The sequence below is a fragment of the Agelaius tricolor genome, unplaced genomic scaffold, assembly GCF_023055355.1.
Source record: "Agelaius tricolor isolate 1412-34295 unplaced genomic scaffold, bAgeTri1.0.p SCAF_9, whole genome shotgun sequence".
Lineage (NCBI taxonomy): Eukaryota > Metazoa > Chordata > Aves > Passeriformes > Icteridae > Agelaius > Agelaius tricolor.
Window position 1 is genome coordinate 1,547,777 of NW_027269269.1, and position 23,502 is coordinate 1,571,278.

Here is a 23,502-nt window from a genome sequence, read left to right on the forward strand (position 1 = left end):
CAGATAAGAGCCAGGGGAAAAACCGATCATCTGAATATGACATAAATATCAGCTGTAGGGCAAACCCAGATTATGAACCTTTCAGAACAGGACACGATATGTACTTTTATTGTGCTGTGCCTAACACTAGAGCATTCTGGCCAGCAATCATAACTGTAGATTCAAATAGATGGTAATCAAAATAATCATTAAAAAGGTAATTGACATCTCTTGGCCAGTACAGCTGTGTATCAAAGAGAGGAGCTGATCCTCATTTATACAACACTTGGCAGAAAAGTTGACCGAGTTGACTGCATACACAAAGCAGAAGAGACTCAAAGTAGTCAGGACTCCTGACTCCTCCTGTACCCCACTGCTTCACCAACACATGATCCTTCCTCTTATTGGACTGCTAAAATAGAGGCAAAAAAGCAAAACCCATAAGAAACATGCTGGTTTCTTTCCTGTGGTTATGTCCTTTGGATGTGTTTATCATTATGCACCACCGAAGAGTTCCTCCATCTGAACATTAGAAAGAGCCATCTCCAGTGCAGCAGATGTGCCCTGCTGCTGCCTGCTTACCTTGCTGACCCTGCATCCAGTTTGCCTGTGCTTGCTGCTATCCTTACTTGCCTGACTTGCTTGGGCACATGGGCTTCTTGATGTTCAGTGGAAGGGTATTTCCACATAGTCTTTGGCAATCCACCCTTTGAGCTGCAGAGGATTACAAAGCCCCACTGTCTGCATGTCCTGCTTGTAGCAGGGGAGGTGGGAAGGGCCATGCACCTCAGCAGTCACAAAGTGGCCGAGGACATAACTGCGCTGCCACCAATTTCAGTTTACATCAGGAGACAGCTGTGATGTGCAGTGCCTGTAAAGCAGTTGTGGTGCCTGTTCTCTTGCCCCTACTCCAAGAGTGCTAGTGGGAAAAGTAGGGGCAGGGCACTTCCTAAATTACCTGGATCACCTCAAGGCACCTGTACAGGGCTGCTGTCTGAGAGGAGTGGAGGGCTGGTCTGCAGGATGGCCTTGGAGCAGATCTTACAATCCTGAATAAATTTAAGCTGTTGTATGTAAGTTTCTTGGGTTTTTTTTTTGTTTGTTTGATTGTTTTTCAGGGAAAAGTCCACATTTGTAAGGTTCTATGGATAAACTCTACTAAGCAAGATCTTTTATAATTCCTTAGTTTGTCACTGATTCAATCAGAAAGTAACAGATACCAGGAATGCATAATGTTTGAAATAGAGAGTCATCTTTCAAGTCTCATCTCTTTGACTCCCCTCCTGTACTTTCTCTGTCCCTCAAGGATACCCAGTTGGAGAGAGAGTAAGTGGTGCTTCAACAGCTTGCTATTCCCACAAACACAAGACCTTTTATCCTGTTGGTGTCTAGAAGGCCTGACTGAGATTGGGGCTGTCACTGACTCCCAAAAATGTACTATCTAAGCAAGTTCGGCTGACAAGAGAGGGAGTGACATGCCTAAAGTCACACAATGTGGCAGTACAGAATGCTCACAGAGATCACACACGTGGGGCCACTTCTGTTGGCCCCCAACTCTTTTCCCAGGCATCAAACAGGGCTGCTTGCTATCAGATCTATCTTCTGAAGTCAGAAGTTTTGAACTATTTTGGGGCAGAGTACAAAGTAAAGAATTATAACCCCTGCAAGGGACAGTGGGTTGCCTTTGCAGCATGAAGTCCTACAGAGGAAAGGCAGACTCAAACTTTTAGAATTAAAGGGAACAACTCTGTCTTAATTTCCTGTGGTTTTACATGAGATTTGTCCACAAAGGAACCATCTGTCACCATCTGCTTCATTTTCTTGATTTATTTTTTTTTCTTGGACAGTTTCACAGTCTTGGTATGTGAATGTGCCTATCCACACCCCTCTCAAAAGGCCAACTCATTTCTTCAGTAGACATGTGCCTTGTGTGTATTTTTTTTGGTGTGCATTTGAGCTGCAGTGCACTTTTCATCAGGCACTGCCTTTCTTTGTTGAATGCTGGTCTCCAGGAGCTGCCTGGAATGATGGATAAAATACCAGTTTCACAACAGTTTCTGATAACTTGGGTCCATAACAAAATGCAGAGCTCTTCAGGAAGCAAGGTGGCTTCTGAGGGGGAATTTGACAGGATGAGGGAGTTCCCTTTCTCAGAGTGCTTCCAAGGCAGCAGTCATTGTTTGCACTGTGAATCTTACAGGAGGTTTTTTTCATTATTAAAACTACAGAGTTTGGGAAAAAAACCCCAAAAATTTCAAATAATTAAAATAATTGGAAAAAAACCAAACTCAAAAAAAACCCAAAAGAATAATGTGAGAATGAGGAAAAAAAAAAAAAAAGTGATGTACAGGCCCAGACTTGAAGATCTGGCGTGCAAAACAAAACAATAACATGAAAATGTAGCACATCTACAGGCAATCTGTAGAGGCACTCTTGTCAGGAAGTGTAATGATAGGACAATGTGTAATATGACAAGGAGAAATGAGTATTTACATAATGAGGGAAAATACAGATATTAGGAAGAAATTCTTTACTCAGAGGGCAGTGAAGCACTGGAAAAGGTTGCTCAGGCAGGTTGTGGATGCCCCAGTCCGGGCAGCGTTCAAGGCCAGCCTGGATAAGGCCTCGAGCAACCTGGTCTAGGGGCAGGGTGGGTTAGGGCTAGATGATCTTTAAACTCCATTCCAAGCCCTTATCATTCTATGCTAATTAGTTGGGTTGGTTTTTTGGGTTTTTTTTGGTTGGAAGCCGTCCAAGAGGACAGCGAGGGCCCACCCGCTGGGAACGGCACCCACTACGGGCGGCAGGGGCTGCGAGGGGAGCGCCAGAACGCCCTGAGGGAGCTGCAGCGCCCGTGCGGGGAAAGCGCCGATTCATGTGGAGCTCAGGGGGGAAGCGGCGCCGCCGGTGCCGCGGAGCCCCCTCGGAGCCGCCCTGGCCGACGCTGCGCGAACCCGGCGGAGCCCAGGGGCTGCCGCGACGGGGCGGGCCGGGCCCGCGGAGGGCGGGTAGCCCCGCCCCGGCGGCGGAGGGCCCCAGCTGCCTACAAGCCCCATGGTGCCGCGCGGGGCGGCGGCGTGTGACGCGGCGGGAGCGGGGGTGGCGGAGGCGGCGGCGGAGGGTCCGTGTCTCCCCTGTCGCGTCCCCTCGCTCGGCTCGGCGGGCGCCATGTTGGCTTGAGCTGAAGATGACAGGGGGCGGCTGCGGGCGAGGATCGCGCTGAAGGAGCGGCACCTCCGGCTCGCAGCGCGGCTCTCGGGGGGCGGCCGGAGCCGCCGGCGGACGAGGCGTGGGAGGGAGGGAGGGCGGGCTGAGGAGGCGGCGGCGGCGGCGATGCGAGCGGAGAGCTGAGGCTGCGGGAGGCGGCCGCCGTCGAACGCCCCCCGGCCCCCTCCGAGCGCCGCGGGGGAGGGCTCTCCCCTCCGAGCGCCCTCCCTCCCTTCCCTTCCCGGCCCGCGTCCCCGCCGGGCGCTCTTGGATGCCGCACACCGCCTAGGCGGGGGTCGCAGCCCGGCGTCCTCCCCAGCGGCCCCGGGCCCACCCCGGCCCTCCCGCCTCCCTGCCCGCCGCCCAGGGAAGGAGCCAGGTCCTGCCTGCGCGCCCGGGTCGCCTGCGCCGACTGAGGAGGTGACTTGGACGCACTATTATCCCGTGTGAATCATCCCGTCGTCATTTGTCGAGGCTGGGAGAGAAGGCAGAGGGCGAGAAGGGGGGAAAAAGCCCGCACGCAGCTCATGTGGCGGTGTAGTCCTGCTGCCTGGTCTACCTGGCACCGCTGGTGCCGCTGCCGCTGACAGGGATCTGCTGCCATCTCTGGTCTCCCGCTGGCTCCTCCGGTCCAGCCCGGCACCGCTGCCCCTGGATATTCCTGCTCCTCAGCCGGCCGCCTTCCCCGCTGCTTATCGGGCACCTCTTTCGCGCAGGGGACGTGGAAGCTGCTGCCTCCGATACTGACACCGGTTTTGCATCTTGAAGATCTCCAGCGGGCTGCCCTTGGTGCTGCTGCTTTTTTTTTTTTTTTTTTTTAAAGTTGATTTTAAGCCATTTAGGGTAACATCAAAATGTCCAGCAGCGTTCCAGCTGATATGGTGAGTGTTGTACTGCTTATTTAATAGTTATATTATAGAATAACGTTTATTTCAGCCTGGTTTTGACAGAGAACGTGGAAATAAGAGGGGCGTGGGAAGAAAAAAAAAGGTCTTGGTTACATATTTAAGGAACATAAAGTTCCCAGTTAATTACCTTCCCCCTCCCGCTCCAGATGCTGGTTCTGCTTCGCTTTTTGGTGATGGAGTGGGAGATCTGCAGCGTCGCCTTCCGTGTAGCGAGGGAAGGGGGATGCCAGACTCCCTTACCTCTGGCAGTCAGTACCTGGGTGATCCCGCTTGGATCGTGCAGTACTGCTCTTCAGCTCCATGGAGCATTTTTTGGGGGGAGATAAATACGAAGCAGAGTATTCGGGATTAATTGCTCGACCCATTTCTTTCTTTTTTTTTTTTTTCCCTTTGTTTCTTTCTAAACCTCTTAAACTTCGCTTGTGTCTTGACAACGCTTTGTCTTCCGATGTTGATGGGAAGTTAATCTCTTCACTCGCTGCCGGCTCAAGAGCGAGAGAGAAATTTTCATGCGCTTTATTTTCATGGCGAGGTCCTTTGTGCACTAGCTGCAATCTGGACATTTTTCAAGGGCACTCCTAGTACTTCTTATGGCGGACTGTACTTCAGCTTGTATTGGATACTCGGCTCGGTACATTTAAATCAGGAAGGTATAGCAGATCATGAGGAGGTAGAGTGAATCAGGTCTGCTAGGTAACCTTCCGTTCAGCACGACTTTCTCCATTTGTATGCATTTCCATAAATCAAGATATATTTTCATAAGTCACTTAATTGGAAGAAACACCCACGAACTTGTAGCTGCAGTTTGGTACGTTAATTCTTTATTCTTACAGCAGAATATTTTCACGTATCTCCACATGGCTGTTTACATTTAAAGGTACTTTTTTTTTACCTCCCCAAAAGCAGAGGACTTGTCTTTGCTTTTGGGGTTTTTTTAAATTTCAGGATGAAATTCAGTTTTGTGGGTGCAACCTGCCCCGGTAGTGAGAACAATAAAATCGAGTAGCCCTTGCTTAAGTCATTGATGTACAGTTAATTGGGATATATATGGCAACTGGGCTGTTGAAATAATGGTGTCTGTTTAGTTGCTTGCTGTCTGTATTTCCTTCACAGCTTTTGTACGGCAGTCACAATGAGTGAATTTTGACCAAAAAAAAAGCAGAAACAGTAAGGTACAGAGGATGATCAAACAGCAAGTTATAAGCCTACAGGTTTTTTTCTTCCCCCTGCCTTTCTCAAATACTATAAATAAATTTTGCCTCCCCTGGATGAAAAGAGTGATGAAAGGATTTAAACTCAGAGGCAATAAGCTCCCCAGCTATCAGTTTTCACATATTTCTTTTTAGTGTCTCTCTCTCTCTGACTGTTAGAGCCTTTTGAACCCCCTTTTCTCCTGCACGTGGCTGTCTAGCGTTATATCACAGAAATCCTCGCCTGGGCCGTGGAGGATTAGGTGCAAATCTCTCAGTGCTGCTTTTTAAGTTGCCTGGAGGAGTCCCTTGACTGTGACATGAAACGCCCTCCTCCTCCCTGTCACCCTGGGCTGAGCTGCCACCTCCGTGCTCCTCCTAGGGCCTGCCTGCCTGCCTGGGAGTCCCGCTGCTGCCACTCGGCTCGTAATGCTTGACATTTGCTACAGAGTACACAGATTTGAAGATAGGCAAAATACAGTTTTTTCTATGAAAACTATTTCCTTGTGTTGTTAGTGTAATGAGAATACCACTGCTGGGGGTAGCTGGGCCTAATGCTGCTCTGTTTATTCAAATCAGGAAGAAGCTTGTTATACATAGTGATGTTTAGATATTGAGTCATTACAAAAACATTTGAATGAAGATGTTTCCAATGTCGGTAGAATTTAACTAAATAAATAGATATTTTCTAGCCTGTCATGGGATCATTTTTCTCTTAGTGTCTGCGTTATTAGATGCAGTTTCTCTCTGGAAGTTTGAAGTGTGCTGTAGAAATTCCAGTTATTAATTACAACTAATAAATATTTCTTTATGAAAAGATTGCTTGAAAACTCATTTTTGGTCTACTTTTGTTGACATCCTCCATATTTGAAAGGAGTTTGTTCAAGAGGGAAAGTGGGATTGCCATTCCTTAGCTATTTGAAGAGGAGCCCTTACCAGGCTGTCACCATGTTTATATATGTTTTTATTTAGTGTAGGATTTTGCAGTTTGCATTTCTCTTACCCACCCACTGTGTAATTTGCATTTGCAAAAAATTGATTTCCCATTTCTGTAGGAGCTGGCAGCAGTGTGATGGAGTGTCATTTTATGAAGACTCCATTATACTTAGTAAATCTGCTATGAATTACATAAGCATAATAATAATAATGTTTGAAACTGTTTATGTCAGATTCACGAACTAACCTACTCATAATAATAATAATAATATTGTAATTGCAGCTTCTTAAAAATGTGTTAATTTGTCTTCCTGTCCCACCTTTGAGAACGATCTGCTATACATAAATTAATAGTAAATTATCTGATTTCCGGTAAGCTTCGGATTTCTGAGTAGACATAATTTGACCCAGTCTCCTGTTCCCTGGCATTGAGTTGACTTGTTTCCAGAACTGCTGCAGTTTTTACCAGCTAGCCATTTCAACATCACTTCCTAAATAATTAACACAGTACTTTATCATTTGCATTCCACTAATAAATCGGATAGTGACACACCACATTCCCGGTGTTGTAAGTTTGTGGTGCATTATTCCTTAGCAATGTTTCCTTATTGCTTAGCATTATTCCTTAAGCAACGGCTTAACACTCCACTCCTGGAATGAAACCTGCTAATACTGACCTCTCTACCTGAGTAGTTTCATTAACTTTATTAGGACTAGATGTGTCTGGGGCAATTCTTGAAGACTAAACTGCATAGCCCAGTTTTGCTCAATTTTTCACATATGCACTGATGACCGTAGTGGCAGCAGGGCATCTCTGATTATGTTCAGTAATTTAATCAGGTAATTTATCAGTTTTACCATTTGGTAGCAGCTAGAGTTTGACTGTGAATAGCAGCAGGGCTATTTGCAAGTTGTGTTTCTTTTGTAATGATAAATAGACATGCAGTGGTTTATGGACTTGTGAAATTATTCACACTGGCTTTTTGAGTGGACGAAATGAAAATGGTTTGATATTTATTTAAACAATCTAGCTGACAATTTTAAAGCAAGCTATGAAAAACTTATGCTCAGTCAAGAAGTTCTTACTCAATTGAATAATCCCCTTTATTTTAGTGGAGTTATTAGAATCTGGGAAGCTTCCTCTCTGTATTCTGTGCACCTGTGGTACTTCTTCTGACGGATAGAATTCTTCAGGGATTTTAGGAGACCACAGAAAGCTGCCTGCCTAAATGATTAAAAAGTTTTAACAGTGTCCACCGTTTCCTGTAGTCCATGTGTTTTATGTCGGTATGAAAAGGCTCTGCCAGCACTTTCTTTCTGGGCAGTTCTTTGCATGCCCTCTAGGAGATCCAATTCCTTTTCTGTGAGCAGTAACAGAGGGTGATGCTTTTGGCTCATGGCGGGGTTTTTATTGTTGGTTTGTTTTCTTGTTGGTTTGTTGGCTATTTCTGCATTTGGTAAACAGCAAAATGTTGGAATCTACCAAACAATTAAATGTTTTAATTTTAATGTGCATGGCTCTTCAATCCATATGCTGTACATAAGAGATGTAGGTGGTATGGGAGAGATTATTTTTAAGAAAACTGAATGTTTGGTGTAAGACATTTGCACACATAGAAGAGCTTGGAGTGTATGGTTATATGTGGTCAACGTTAAAAGGGGGCAGTAGGTGGAAGAAGAATAACAAATAGAAACCTTGCTCAGTTCACTCCTTGTTAGAGTTAACATCTTTAGTGGAAATCTGTATGTGCATCTTCTTCCTTAGGAAATTTAATATAGAATGTTGATGAATAGTTGAACATATATAAGGACTTCGTTTCTAGTACATATTAATGGAGGCTAACAGTGGAAAAGGATGGACAGAAACTGATGCTACATCAGTAAGGGAATTTTGGGATCCAAGAATAAGGTTCAGATATGAGAGACTTAAAGGAGTAGTTGGTTGTATGGCAGCTGAGTTTAGTTGTCCATCATTCAGTTTGAAAAATTATTTCATTTCAGAATAGTAGGTGCAGTAGGATTATAATACACTTGGAACATAGAAAGTAATTTGTTGACTATAGCACTTTAATGTATCAGAACAAAATGTGAGAAGTCCTGCATCTCTGTTCTTCTGTTTTAGGTGCTTTTCCTTTTGCCTTCAGTGGATCCTTTTTGTGGTTTTGAAAATTATTGTATTCATAGTAGCCTTTGTGCATAACAGGCTTAAGTCCATCCCTTATGTTTTTGTAGCAATAGAAGTATGATTATTTCTCTGTATTTTTGTATCCTCCACATGTTGAAAGTTCTAATTCATTACATTCTGTAATAAAAATAGCTAATTGAGTTTTTCTGTATGGGTATTTTTTCCTTCCCTTTTTTGATTTTTTTTTCCACAATTGTTTGCTGATTATATCAGAAATTAGTAGCCTATCTTTTGCCATTCTCAATGTTTGTTTCGGGTTTGTTTTTCTCCTCTTGGAGAAGGAATTAGAGGTGGGATCTGTGTTAAAAAGAAGAGCTCGGAGAAGCTTCTTTCTGACTCCTTATGTATTGAGCCAATATATAAGCCAGTTGAGCCTTTGTAGCATATTGCAGTGCTTCTTGTAATGTAATGAAGAATCTTTCTCTGTTATTTGAAGCAGTGGCCAGGGATAAACTTACTAAAGCTCATCCTCAGTGTGTATATGTTTGGGTATACTCCAAAATTATTTGTGTTTATCATTTCTCCCACCCACCTTTTTTTTTCTTGTTTCACAGATTAAAAATGTATCTAACAACCAAAAAGAAACATCTTAGCAACCACTGACATTTTTAGGTATGACACTGTAGGAGAAACTTTGTAGCATATTGATATTAACACATCTGACATATTCTGAAACAATGTTTGCATGGCCGTCTTCTCATTTTCTTTGGGGATGAGCAGCTGTAAGCTGTGGTTGGATTGATCCTTACTCTGGGCTGTGGTGCAGCTCTATACTACAGATAGAAATGTAGGCTGATGATATAAACTGTTCCTTCCTTCCTGCCACCCACCATTGTTGTCATTACCTGAACTGGTTTCTTTCTGCTTTTGTTGTCTAACTTCATGAAATACTGGAGGGAAGGTATACTGAAGGAGATTTAGCTCCTCCCACGTTGGGAATGCTGGAACGTAGCTGCTGGCAGCTTGCAGCAGGACTGAGAGGCAAAAGACAAATGCTGAGTATATGTGAGTGTAGGAAAACAGTCATATCTACAGCAGGAATGCTCAATTCTGCATGTTAAAAAATTAGCAGACATCATCTGGTAACTGGACGGGTCAGTCAGGGCCAGAATGGGAACAAGTTACACCTCTCAGATGTGGAATTAGGGATAATGTCAGGTATCTGTAGCCTGTGTTTCACTGTGGGGTTTGTGACTGCTTTGTGCATATCTAAACCTAAATTTTCAATCATTCAATGCCCATCTCCATCTCTCACTTCCTTGGTTTGGCTTAAGGCTGAAGTGGGAGCTTAGGCTGTCTGAACGTGGTCCTTGCAGCAGTCTTGGGAAGAAATACTTTCATGATACTTTGAACAAAATGACTAAAGGCATGCTTTACTACTTTTTTAATTGAGAGTGCCTCCTAGGTATAACTTTTGTGAATGTTGAAAGCCACAGCCACGGTATTTGTAATCAGTGGGATTTACTTGTTTTATACTTCTGGTCAGTCAGCTTTGTTACTCAGTAAAACTCAGAATGTAAACTTTTGGAGATGTCTCTGTATCTTCTTATGCAATAATGAGCAGAATGGAGACCTCGGTTCTGACTCAGCCTGCGAGTGCTACACTAGCTTGCAGGAATCCAGGAATAACTGGAATGTGACTAATCATTCTTGTGGTTTTATGTAAAAGAGATAATTCAGCTTATTTTCAGTCTCTTCTGAGTACAGTATTGGATCCACTAGGTTGGTTATTTCTTATTCTGAATATGGTGAAAGACATTACTGCTGATCAGTATTCTTTTTCACATTGGGTTTGTTTTTGCAGCAATTAATTGAGCCTACTAAAGTAGCAAGCCTTTCCTGACACAATTTTGCATGGATAAACTTTAGCTCATTGTAATTATTAAAGGAATATGACTGTGTTGTTTTCATTTTAAAAACATTGGAAAATGAGCAGCATGTCAATGCACTTCAATATCTGAAAAGAAATTTGAAGTGGGAGAAAAGTTGCTCTAAAAGCTTTTTAACAATGTAGATTAATTATTTAGGAGGTCTGTTTGGTTTTGAGAGCAATACTTAAAGAAAAAGTTAAGATCTTCTTATTTGTAGGTTTGTTGAGCCTGAGAAGTATAGTTCTGGAGAAATACTTAAATGTTGCAGCTGACAACTCTTATATATTTGTGGAAATTTGGTGTATTTTGTGGTCACTAACTGGGATTCTGTTTAGCTCCTTGACAGAGGATAAATTTATAGCTGCTTGTATACTATCCACAGTGAAGGCCTGCTCTCAATTTGTAGTAATACTCCACACATACTGTAAAATGTGATTTAAAAAAATAATGTACATTTTCCACAGATAGAAACTTTGTGTAAAATGAAGATTTGGCAGATGGCACAACTCTGACACTGCCATCAGCATCTTGGAGTTTTTTCCTTACTTTCTGTAAAGAAATTTGAAAATAGCTTGCCAGTGACAGGATTACATTTGTGAGTTTGTTTTGGTTTGGCTGCTTTCTTGAAATTATTTGAGAGATTCAGTTTAGAGTTAAATGGAAGGCTTGTGGCGGAGTTTAGCTGAGATTTTATTCCATGACACTGTTGTTATGGAGACAGAAGCAAGCAAGAAACTTCTTGAGTTTTATGTATCCCGTAGAAATTGGCCAAGTTAAACCAGAGATTCTGTCTGGGAGCTTGGTAGGTTTGTTTTACTACTGCCTAACAAGAAATCTCTGCCTTAGTGGGATGGAGGTGCCAAAACAATACTTGGTGTTCACACAAGGAATACAAGCTGGAATTGTTTGTGTTGGTGTCTACCTGCTGTGATGGTTTCAGTCTTTCTCACGGCTGGTATGATTCATGTCAAGGGCTTGGACCACTGCTGAGGAACAAAGGTGGCCTTATCCTGGGTTGGTCTTTAGCTGAGGGTCTGGATTTTAGTCTGTGACTCTATGGACAGTTTGGTTGGAAATGAAAGCTAAGCTCCTTTTCTTCTTATCTTTTTTTTTTCTAAGTAGTCCTGAGTTTTTCTCTAAGCTCTTCTGTGGTCTTTATTATGCAATATTAACTGTTTTATGTTGCATAAGAAATTATCTCCAGCACTTGATGAAAATGGGATACCAATTTCAAAATAAACAGAAGGAAGCTATGTGTGTTCTTCTTTGAGATGGAAAAGAACAGTTCATTTAATCTCAAAAAGAACAGTACTTCATAGCCATATATTGTAGCATTGGTTGGTGTCTCCTCAGCAAAATTGTGATGTTGTAATGCTCTGTGGTTTGGCACAAATCCACATCACCATAATCTGTTTCTGATACTTAATATATGCTCTAGATGGTACTACCTAATCTGTCCCCAGAATCTGACATATGTTTTTAATATAGAGAAATAATGGAATAGTGATAAAATAGTGAAGTGCAGTGCTAGTCAAAAATCTTTCGTAGCTGAGGTTGTAAATTCAGGATTCTCTTCTTGAAAGTAGATTAGTGCCAATCTATATGCAAATATTTGTGGTATGTACTAGTAAGTCTCAGAAAACTTACTATAAATTACATTACTATAAATTAGGTCTTCAAAAATAGCATTTCTTTTCGGTATTTCTTTGAAGATAAAATATTGTACAAGAGTTTTTAGGCATGCTTACCTTTTATATGCTATAAGAAAGTAACTAGAAGCCTTTGTGTGCTTTTAAAGTCTGGAATACCTGGTTGCAGTACTTTCTTTTATTTATAGGTTTCTTATTTTTATGGGCAATAGCATCAATATAAAGTTAATTTTTTAAATAGTTCTTGGTGTTTGTATTTGATGTACAACACATTACTTGGGGCATATGTGAATATTTATGTCATTTTGCCTGTGAATTTATTTTTAATCTGTGCATCATAACAATTGTGTGGTGTGACAGTGAAAGCTTAGCTCTCACTTCTGAATCCAGAGTATTGATCTGTGATGCAAGCAAACTCTATTGGACTTGCAAGTTTTAGTGATTTACACTTTGCATACTTATTAGGTATTTTTTTGGCAATCAAGCCCAAACTTGCAAAAAGCTTTATTAAAGGGGATAATAAAGGGGATAATAAAGGAGGAATAAATCCACATTTGCTAAGTCCATATGATTCAGTGGTAATAATGTTAACATGAATTGGTTAATGTTAACACAAAATTAGTAACTTCCACTACCCATATTATAGCACATAAGTGGAGTAATGTTTGACATGAATATTCAAAAATTTTGTACCAAAATGTGCTGTAATGTATATGCTTCATGCTGTGGATTTCCAAGAAAAGGTGTTTTAGAGACCACCTGTATAATTTAAAGTCGTGTCAAGTATTTTTTGTAAGGTCAGCTATATGGAAATTCATTTCAATCTCAAGAAAATAGGAGGGGAAGCTTTCGTATCAAAAAAAACCAAAAAAGAATAAGCTAGTGGGTATTTCTAGTGTTCTAGACATAAGACTGAGGTTTTTGAGTGCAATAGGTTAGGTCTGGCACCAAGACAACAGTTTGTTACTGAGATATTTGACTCTGTTTTGAGGATCTCATTTTCATAACTAATGGCAAGATAACTAGGAGCTCTTAATAAAGATAAACTGCAACTGGGTTTGATTTCTGTCTGCTTACTGCATCTGGCCAATATATTTCTGGATAAATCAGGATTTCATGTAAGTCTGCAAATGGATAATTATTTTTTTTTTCAAATTACATATGTTTGAAATTATTTGGAGGTTCAAAGTAGCCATTGTAGTGGGTGGAATGGTTGGTAAACTGTGAGCAAGGTTGTGGTGAGGGTTCTGGTGAAAGTGGCGGCAGGTATTTGCAAAATTGTTTTAATTTGGAGAGGGTAATTTTTGACTTGATTCTTCTCACTAGGAAGGGAGAAGGTGGTTCAAGGGATAGCCAGGGAAGTCCCCACAGAGGGCTGCAGTGCAGTTGCTCAATAATTCTTGTCCCAGCATTCTCATGCAGGCACTTGATGATCCCAGCATATGTGCTCCTTGCACTTAACTGCAGGAGTAAGGAGTGGAAAGTTTTTAAGGGTGAGCTTTTGGTGGGGGTGGACTCCAGAAGTGCAGCTGTAACTGTCCCTGAATTAACTGTGAGAACTGAAATATCTCTCTGCAAAGAGCCTGGCATTTTTAAGCTTAGATTGTCTTTCAGTACAGATTTTGTGGCCTTCAATTTTATCTTGTGTGTTCGACTGCTGTGAGGCTGGTGTGTGTACCATAGTGCTGTGTCATACATGGAAACCCCATATTGGGGAACTCCCTCGACTTGCTAAATGAAGTACAACTGGTCCTAAATATCTGACTGTTCAACAATATTTATCCATCCTGTGGTGTAAATGCCTAATTGTCTCTGTTCTTCCAGAATCACGTGCTTTTGCCCCTCCCCTTATTCAGCACCTCCTCATTGTTCAGAGACTGGATCAGTGTCTTATCTTCCCACACTGTTCAAACTTTTCTTGGAAGATAAATCCTAATCTTCAGCCTTTCTGTGATACTAGTCTTCTTAACAAGTACTTAATAAAAATCTATCTACTTTTTGGGAAGAAGGTTATTATTTATAAAAAATGGTGGATGTTGAGGAAATGTAGTTTCACTCAAATATACCCTTATGCTAGATAACTGCAGTAGAGCTGTAGGGAATAAAATCTTACAGTTTGAATTGGAGTGAGTCAAAATTCAAACAAGATCAAGACTTTCTTGTGTTTTTTTGTGGTTTATTTTTTTTAATGACATTTCTTATTTTAGTCCAATTCTGTTGAAATTTCTCAAGCCAGCTTTGCTCTGGTGCATCTTCTGTGCCTGTCAGTCTCAGTTGTTCAGAGCATGACTTTACCAGCATTTCAGCTAAGCCAGCATGCTCTGTGCTGATGTGAAGGGTTTATTTCAAAAGACTTGTGGAGAGCAAGTTAATTAAAATCAGGCAAAAGACAATGAAATATTTATATATTGAGAAATGCTCCTAAGAACATTTGGAGAAAGGTTGTAACTGTATTTGTTAATGAGTTGTAAAAGCAAGTTTTGAGGCTAATGCATATGGGGAAGCTGGTTTTTAGGGTTATGTTAGTATTTCTTTCCACTCTTGCTATTTGAGAATCACATGATTTTGTTGATATGTTTTTGTTGATCTTTCAATAAAGTAGTAATTCTGAGCTCTTGATTGTCAAATATTGACTTAATATATCTGCCAATTTTCACGTTCCTACTTTTTAAATAGCATTCCCTCAGTTTAAATCTGGAACAATCTCAGGAGAAGAAAAAAAATCCAGAGTAGTTCCCAGTGTTCAAGGACATGGGGATTTAGTTTTATTCTTAAATTATCTCCTTTAAATTCTGTATTAATTTTTTTTTCAGGAAATGAAATGTAGGAAAGATAGCTTGCCCTAAGCATAGAGCACAGAATTATTATATGATTATCAGTCAATGTGTTTATCTCCAAATGTGCTACTTGGTAAGTTTCAAAGTCAGCTTTAAAAAAGCCCACAACCAATGACAAGCACCAAAGTGAATAATTCAGTGTGCTGAGTAGTGCCAGATAAGGCAGAGTGTAGGTAAATAGTTTGCTGCCTTTCAAACTTGATTCTGCTCCTGCATGTCTGTCCTGACTTTGATGCTTAAATAAGTGTCCCAGGTTATGAATTTTATTTATAATGAACTTGTGGTTTGGAGGTGATTTTGTTCCCCTTTATTGTTCTCTTCAGGAAAGGGAAAAAAAAATGAAACTTCTTGTTTTATCTTGTAATTCTTAACATATAGAAATGAATATCATTTGAAGTACAGTTTTGAAGGTGTTTTTTCTTTCTTTGATTAGGTGTTGTTTTGCAGGAAATGCAACATAGAGAATTATACTTGAATGAACACAGCATTTTCTGCTGTGTTTTGTATCACATCATTTTTTCTTGTAAAATCGGAATGTTCCAAAAAATGGGATCCAGTTTTTAGGAAGACCCATAGCTCTTTGTTGTAGCAGTTTAAAATTTTCTATGCAGAAATCACTTACTCAAAATCCAAAAATAGAGTACTCTTGTCTTTTTGTCTTGTGTTTAACTTTTGGATAAAGCCAGCAGTTATTTTGTGGGGCTCTGTTGGAAGCTGTATTGGCTAACCCCCCAGAGTGTCTGTGGAGCTGTTGGGATAGGGAAGAGAAGGCTTTTGAATTGCTTCAAAGCAGTTCTTGCTGGGTGGCATTCACTTGTCAGTGTAGGCATTTTGGAGTAGTGTAGCAGTTTGTAGGATGGGTGGTGGTAGCAGCTGAAAGGACTTTAAGGGAAAGAGAAATTGTGATTACACAATTGTGTAGTGATAAAGGTACAGACACTGAACATATCAGTGTGAAAGCCATCAGGCTTATTTATGGACAGTAATTTGCTGTACAAGCACAATGGGCTGCAAGAAACAGTTAAGGAATTATAATGAATTTCTCTTACCATGCATAGGTTGTACTTGGAGTGATTAAATTCCATTTAATTAAGCTATTAGTGTGTCAAATGATAACAGGTTTCTGATGAAGAACACCCTTGCTGTTCTTCTGGCTTCCAGACACAAACATATCCAAATCCATCACTTAATATTTGTATTTTCAGAATTGCTGCTGAGTGGAGATAGAAAAGCAGTGTGTGTTACTTTGCTGGGTGAAAAAACTGTTGAGAAGTGTCTGTGTAAACATTATCTCACCTTTTGGCAAAAGTAAATCTTACCTTATTAAATACAGGCTTTACAGCAATAAAGCTTCAAGCACATGATTCAGTTGCCTAAACATGGCATCCAGTGCCAGTGTGCACATGCCAGCATTCTCAGGATGGCCAAAAAGGGCAGGCTGCAATGACACATGAGCTGCAGGAGACCCATGCCCTGCAGGAGATGCAGCTGCTCTGGACAAAAGGAATATTTCATGACACCTGGAATAGTGCTAGATGTATATTTTTAGGTAATTCTTTTGAGCTGTTGGGGCTTTGTAAAACCTCATTTCCCATCCTTTTATACTGGTTTTTGGTAGGTTGGCTTTTCCTAGCTTAAATTCATGAAGTAGTGTTTCAAAATCATTAAATGGTTCAATTTGCAGGTAATCAGTTCTACCAGCTTTGTTATTTCCTACAGAAAACTTTCACATCTGCAGACATGAACACTCCAAAAGAAGGAAATTTTTCTGAGTTTGAAAATACATTGCTGCCATTTGAGTGTAGCAGATCTTCTCCTAACTACAATATGGAAATATTGTACAGCTGCTTGTGGTGGTGAAGTAGGCACAGTGTGGCTGCAGATCTTTGCTAAGCATGATCCCATCTAAGCTGTTGCATACAGCCTGTTAAAAAGGAGAAAAAGGAATTTTATACATGTTATCACGGTAAATTTAAAAGTAATCTAAGTTATTGAACAAATGAAAATTGGGTTAATTTAATTTGGGGTAATTCTGAAAAATTTTAAGGAGCATTTTCCATTCTCATCATTATCTGTTGCATAAAGTTGGACTTGAATGGTCTGTTCTAAAAATCACAGCAGAAATGTGGTGTGCTTTTGCTTAGGTGTGTAATTACACCTGTGGAGCAGGAGAGAAAGATCACTGCCTATACCGTTGCTATGTTGCTTTAATAACTGAACTTTTTGTAATGGAATCTTGCAAAGAAAGATATGAATTGGTCTGGGGGTTTTTGTATTAGATTAAAAGAAAGAGGCTTACTGCTTGAAGCTTGACAGGTCTCTCTTGACATTTGGCCTGAAATGTTTGCAAGATATTTCATATCCTCAGAGCAGAAATGAATATGAGTGGGTTGAAAAATTATGCTTACATAATTAAATAATGAGGATTCTTTGGCATTATGTAAGATATAAATGCAGGGAGATTTGTTATCATTGCCCTAGGAATTCAATGTAATTCCTCCACTTGAATACTGGAGTAATTTCACACTTACATTTTGCTGAATATATTTTCCATTTATATTTTGGAGGGCAGCTTTTGATATGTGTGTACTGCTAAAGATTAATTTACAGATTGAGTGAAGCCTTTCTGGTGTGTTTCATATTAGCACTTCTGTCTGAATTGAAGTTTTGAAACGTTAGTTTTGTATATGTGCTGTTTTTTGTTGTGTTTTTGTTGTTGCTGGTTATGCTTTGCTTTTTTAAGTTGAGGTAGAAATCTAATGGTCATATATGAGACCTTTCCAGTATAAATTGTCATGAAAGTTATTTTGCTTATACACTTCTTCATGTTGTGAGGAATTTTACGTAGAGGAATCTTTACATGGTAACTGTGTGAATAGATATATATCCAAATATAGTCTTCATTCCTTTGACAGAAGTAAACTTTGTCTTGTTTCTAGCAGACTTCTTTTGCATGGCCAGATTCCATTACTAAGAGGTCAATGAAAAATTGACAAAGAATTTGTAGATCGAGAACCCTGGAAATAATATTTGACCTGAAGAGTCAGATTTATTTTTTTTTAATAATTTTAAATTACAAAGGAGCAAAGAACTATCAGCCCACAAATATATTTGTTCAACTCCATCCCTTTTCTCTTGTGGATATATGGGCTGTTACACATACAGCTTCTGTTTGAGCATGAGTTGTATCATAATTGTTGAATGCAGGCAGATTTATTTAAATGACTTTTTTATTGTTCAAACAAAGCTGAAAATTATCTGTAAGGTGAAGCTGTGACATAGTTCTGGACTTCCATGCTTTGGAAAGTATTAAACTGCCAAATCTCTGCACATGTATGTCTATGTTTAATTTTACTTCCTTCTCTTTGAAGATTGATGATGAATAAATTATTTTATGTTTAGGAGTTACGTGTCTGTTAATAGAATGTGCACAGTATTTTATTAAATATTAAATTTGAGGGTTTAATTTTAATGTGAGGAGAATGTTTCACCCAATGTAACATATTGGAGAGGTCAGCCTACATCATTGATGTGGGCTCTGGAGTAAGTAGTTTGCACATTTGTGGCATCAGCATGGTACATATTTAGGGAGAATTGACTGCCCAACCTGTAGTGATAGGTATTTGAATTTTGGAAGTCTGATAATTACAGAATCATGGAATACATTAGGTTGAGAAAGACCTGTAAGGTCAAGTCCAGCTGTTAACCCAGTGCTGCCAAAGCCTCCGCTAAACCTTGTCCCTCAGTGCCACATGGACGCGGCCTTTAAATACCACCAGGGATGGTGACTCCACCACTTCCCTGGGCAGCCTGCTCCAGTGCTTGACAACCCTTTCAGTGAAGAGTGTTTTCCTGAAATCCAATCTAAACCTCCCCTAGAATATATTGACTTTTCTTTTTCAAGGATGGCCAAGTCACTGTAAATGAGCAAATTTATTACTTAGACATGTAAAAATAGAGGTTTTAAACATTAGAATAAAGAATTGCAGTTAAGTAGTTATGTTCTGTGTTTTACTTTACTTTCAAATTGATGAAATGTGGGGTTGTGCTCCTTTAGCTTGAGCCCAGACTGAGCTTGTTTTTTGTGGCATTAAATTTGATGATTAAGTTCAACAGGATTGAAGATGTTTATCTGTGAGTTTAAGAAAAACCCCTTATTTAGACCAATGTTTTTTGAGAGGATACCTTCATTTTTTCCTATACCATGGGAAAAGGTTAAGACTTTGATTTATGAAGGAATAGAAGGGAATGAGCTTTGTTATTTATAAAAAACAAATCTCTTTTTTCCCTGAAATCCTGTAATATAAAACAAAGATAGCAGCCCTACTCTTTTCTCTGTGAAAATTGCATGTTGTTGCATGGCAGCACATTCCAGAACACCTATTTAGAAGACAACTTGGTAGCTATATGAATGAGGGGAAATTTTTAATTGTTTGTAATTTTTTTAAAACAATATAATATTTGGATACAAGAAAGTCACCCTAAACTCCTCACTTTCATGAACACAGATTTTTTTTCTCAGATAACAGAAATGTGGAATAGGATATAATCTATATACACAAATACACTTCAGTAAGTGCTTAGCTTTGTTTCATCTGAGAATTATTCTAAGGGTGTTTAAATATTATATCTCAATTATGTTAAAAATAATATTTGTAGACTGAAGCAAAGACCAATTTCATAACCTGTGTCACCATCTGTTAAATACACCCGAAGCTTATTTTTTTTTTCTGGATGGGTTTAGCCAGCTGTCCATTTTATAATGTTGCCTGGATGGAGGCGTGCATTTAAGAATAACACAGTAGGCTTTCTGTGAGTTGACAAAAAGCTTTTTTATTTTCATCTGAAACTCCCCTAGCTTGTCTGACACTTCCTTATATTTAGTCTCTGGCTGAGGAATGTATTTGAAACCTTTCCCCTGCTGCACTGCTCTGGTTTGTGCTTTCATCTCCTCCCAGTGCTGTCTGGAGCTGCCCCACAGGAGCAGACTTGCCTTCGCAGCGACCCCTCTGCCAGGCATGTGCGCGTCTTTGCTCGCGGCAACCAAAGTCCACTCTAATCCTATTGACATGCAGCCCACGTGGCGGTCACTTAATCTGCCCACCGCTCTCCTTGCTTTATCTGACCCTGTGAGATGATACAGCTTTTTGTAACTTTATTTTCCTTTACACGAGTGACTTGGGATGGTCATTCAGAGCACTAGAGTTTGCTGAAATCATTCTCTGAAATCATTCCCACATTGACTGTTGTCTTCACGATAAAAAAGATCTATTCTGTAATGATGTCAGGGTGACCTGGCAGATTTTAGTGTTATGTTGTTTGTTTACTTGATTATAATTTATATAAGGGATGATCAGACAAGGAAAGAAGTCAGTATTTACAAAAGCCTGGGAAGAAGGTTATTGCAGGTCAGATAATCATTCTATTCTGCTGCTCAATTTGCAGCAAAACAACCTCTATTCAGGGAAAAAATAATGAATTGTAGAAATTGGTTTAGAATTAAAAACATTTTGCTGGCTGCAATTTAGAGCTCGCTTTAAAACTTAGTTTTAGAAGTTAATTTTCTGACTTCCACAGGACTTTTGCCTTTTTAAAATTGCAGAATAATGCCTTAGTAAAATTGAGCAGAAGTCAGTTGAAGAAGCTACCTGAGGCAATGCACTGTACTTTCTGATTTGGATTTCCCTGAAATAAAATTGTGTGCTGTGTCTCGTAACTCAGAGCGACAAGCTCCTTTCACATTGGCTCACTCTGTTTAGTCAGGATGAGACTGCTGTGCTGGGAAAGATGGAGGTCCTCGTTTGTTTATTCTTCATCACTGTGTTAGCTAGACATGTTTGTACCCCTTAAAAGCATGGAACCTCTCAAGTCAATGTTGTGTATGAGTACCTCAGTGTATTCTTGTCCTGTCCAGCTTCATTTTTGATCTTCTCAGAACAGCAGCACTGTTCATGTTCAGCTTGATGGAGTAGCATTTTGCTTGCTTCTTCAAAGTGTAGGTATGGAAGTGAAATGAAAACAAGAATTTGTTGCTATTGTATGGAGTACATCTGGACTACTAATCAAGCTTTGGTATCAAAATACTTGAAATGCTTGGGGCTTTTTTATGCATATGTGAGTTGGATAAACTGAACTTGAGACTCAATTGCATCCAGTCTCTGCTGTTTGTACATGGTTTGCTTTGGCTTAACTTTATTGGCCCAGCTCATCAGAGGCTTATTCTAGGAAGATCAAGGACCTCAAATCTATGCTTTTAAAATCTCCTTTGCCCCAGCCCTTGTCTTCAAAATCTCACTGGAAGCTTTGTAGCTTAAACCAGAGTATATAAGATGATTGCAAGATGGTCCATTTATCTGTCTTCCTGGCAAGTGGACAGCCAAACCAAGCACCTCTGGAGATCATCTAGTCCAGCCCCCCTGCCAAAGCAGGGTCACCTAGTGCAGGTTATGCAGGAACACATTCGGGTGGATTTTGAATGCCTCCACATGAACCAGGAGATGAAACTGTGCTGTAAGCTCTGGTTCTCCCTCTACCTTCCCATCTAGTCATTATGTCTGTACACGATTAACCACTTAATACTTGCCCTCCACTGGTCTCCACATCCTTATAGTAGGACTGGTCTGAGAGGAATTAGCCAGTGAGTGATTTGAGGGAGCAGTAATCTACCAGAAATTCTCCCAAAGCTTTTCCATAGGTCCAGCTTAAACCCACTCATCTGGTGCCAGTAGGTCATTAGATCTGACCCCAGCCAAGGGGAGATAGTGGTAGCATCCCTTTTATTGATAGCCTGTGTTACCTCAGGAGAGGTAACAGGAAATGCACACTCATAATGAAAAGACCAGCAAGCTGAATGATAGAGATCCAAGCCTGCTTACATTTATGTAACCACCACTGTTCTGAGACAATGCCAGTCTCCAAGTCGGATCATAGCAGTGAACATAGCTTAAAGGATTAGTTGCTTGTCAGGCAAAACAGAAGCCCTCTTCTGATTTTTTTGTCTCATGAACGGAATATATTAATAGTGAAAGGCAGATGAATACCTAAATAGTCTTCATTTTTGGTAGTTACTGCTGTTGTAGACTTCTGATGGAATTGAATAACCCAAGAAGAGAATTTAGGACATAAACTTCTTTCATTTTAATTCCTTTTAGATAGAATATTTACTCACTCTTCTTATATTCCTGGTGCCATATTCATCAGACGTTAATCTCCCAACAGGTTCTGTTGTGGGAGAGGGTGGAGGAAGTAAGTCAGAGGAACAGTGAGGAGTCTGTAGCAATAAAAGTCCATTGGTCTGAGAGAGGACTTTTAATACATTACAGTTTTAATAAAACTGTCATGTGCATGTATGGGAGAGGCATTGGGGATATTCACCTATTCCTGTAATTTTTCTGTTTGTTTGTTTAGCCCTTCAGCTATCAGTTGTAGTGAAGCGATAGTATAAAATGTTAAGGCAGAATAAAAGATTTTTTTTTTCTTTTTAACTCTTGGAATTTCAGAGAAAAGTTTTAAGTCAGAGTTTGTTATGCAGAGATATAGTTCTAGACTCATAATAAATAATTTTTCCAGAACTTACTAGCTGGGCTTAGTGGGCTTACTAGCTTGCTAGCTGAGGTTGCCAGACATGAACTTTGAAGCTCTATTCAGTTCACCGGTGCTTTGATATATGCAATGTGTTTAATACAAATGCTAAATAAAAGTAAGAAAACCTGTATTTATAGATGATTGAGCTTAAGAGTAGAAGAGACCTGTCCAGTTTGTAGCCCAAAGCATGCTAGCTGTGATGGTGGTTCAGAGCAGGGCTAACCTCAGACTTAGATCATGCTGCTTGAGCCTTTTGCATTTGAGTTCTGGCTGTGTCCAAATATGCTGATTCTGCTGCCTCATAGGGCCAGAGCTTAACCTACCTTCACTGGGAAGGTCTTGTCTGCATGGTCAGTGGGAATTTCTCTTGCTGAAGCTTGCCACCATTGAGATGGTAAAAATGCTCTTAGATACTTTTGCTCTTGGAAATCAAGCTACATCAGAATTCCTTTTATTTTAAAGTCCACATGTGATTGATTTGGCATCTGTAGCAGATAAGGATTTTGCCTGTACATAGGAGTTTGAAGATATATCTCTGAAGTTTTACCAAAATAGCCTGTCATTCTGCATTCCTCACTTCATTTAAATGTTTGCCCCCATCTCAAGATGGAATGGTTGTGATTGTGTAGATTTGTATTGAAAATCAAGCTTACCTAAAATACCAACTAAAAAGGCCATCTCAGTTACTTGGGTGGAAGTAGGAAAGAGAAAGTAAATTTATTTTTTTGGGTTAAGAGGAACTTAAAAACAGCAAGATACTTCAATTGAAACTATATAGCTAAATAGGAACAAAGAAAAGAATTCTTCCCAAATGTTAAACAGGCTATTGTGTGTGTGAAGCTTTGGACAGGAGCAGTTGATCAGATTTTTGTAAGGCATAAAACAATAAACAGGGAAAAGTTTCTTCTCTTTTTGCTGTTTGTTAACAGGGAAAAGTACTTTAAAAGTGTATGCAAAATGTTATGTTCTCCCATCCAATCTTCTGGGTCAGAAGTTAACCTTTTGTTCCTTGCATGTATAGTAACCTGTATTTTGTTCACTTACATACTTCATTTAATGTCTTGGAGGGGTTTTTGGTTACTTGCTTGCTTTTGGTTTTGTTTTAAACTTTATTTTAAGCATTCAGGCTACTGAAAGGAACAAACAGAAAAAGGGG

At 40.0% G+C, this 23,502-nt stretch overlaps 1 protein-coding gene across 1 annotated transcript in view; it reads left to right on the forward strand.

The window, feature by feature from the left end:
* The first annotated feature begins 3,067 nt into the window (after nt 1–3,067).
* The window catches only part of UBL3 (ubiquitin like 3), a 55,921-nt gene continuing 35,486 nt past the window's right edge, over nt 3,068–23,502 (forward strand). The window contains exon 1 of the mRNA XM_071433972.1: nt 3,068–4,067. Coding sequence (XP_071290073.1) covers nt 4,041–4,067 — 27 coding nt within the window. The 5' untranslated portion in view covers nt 3,068–4,040. The remainder of the gene's footprint in view (nt 4,068–23,502) is intronic.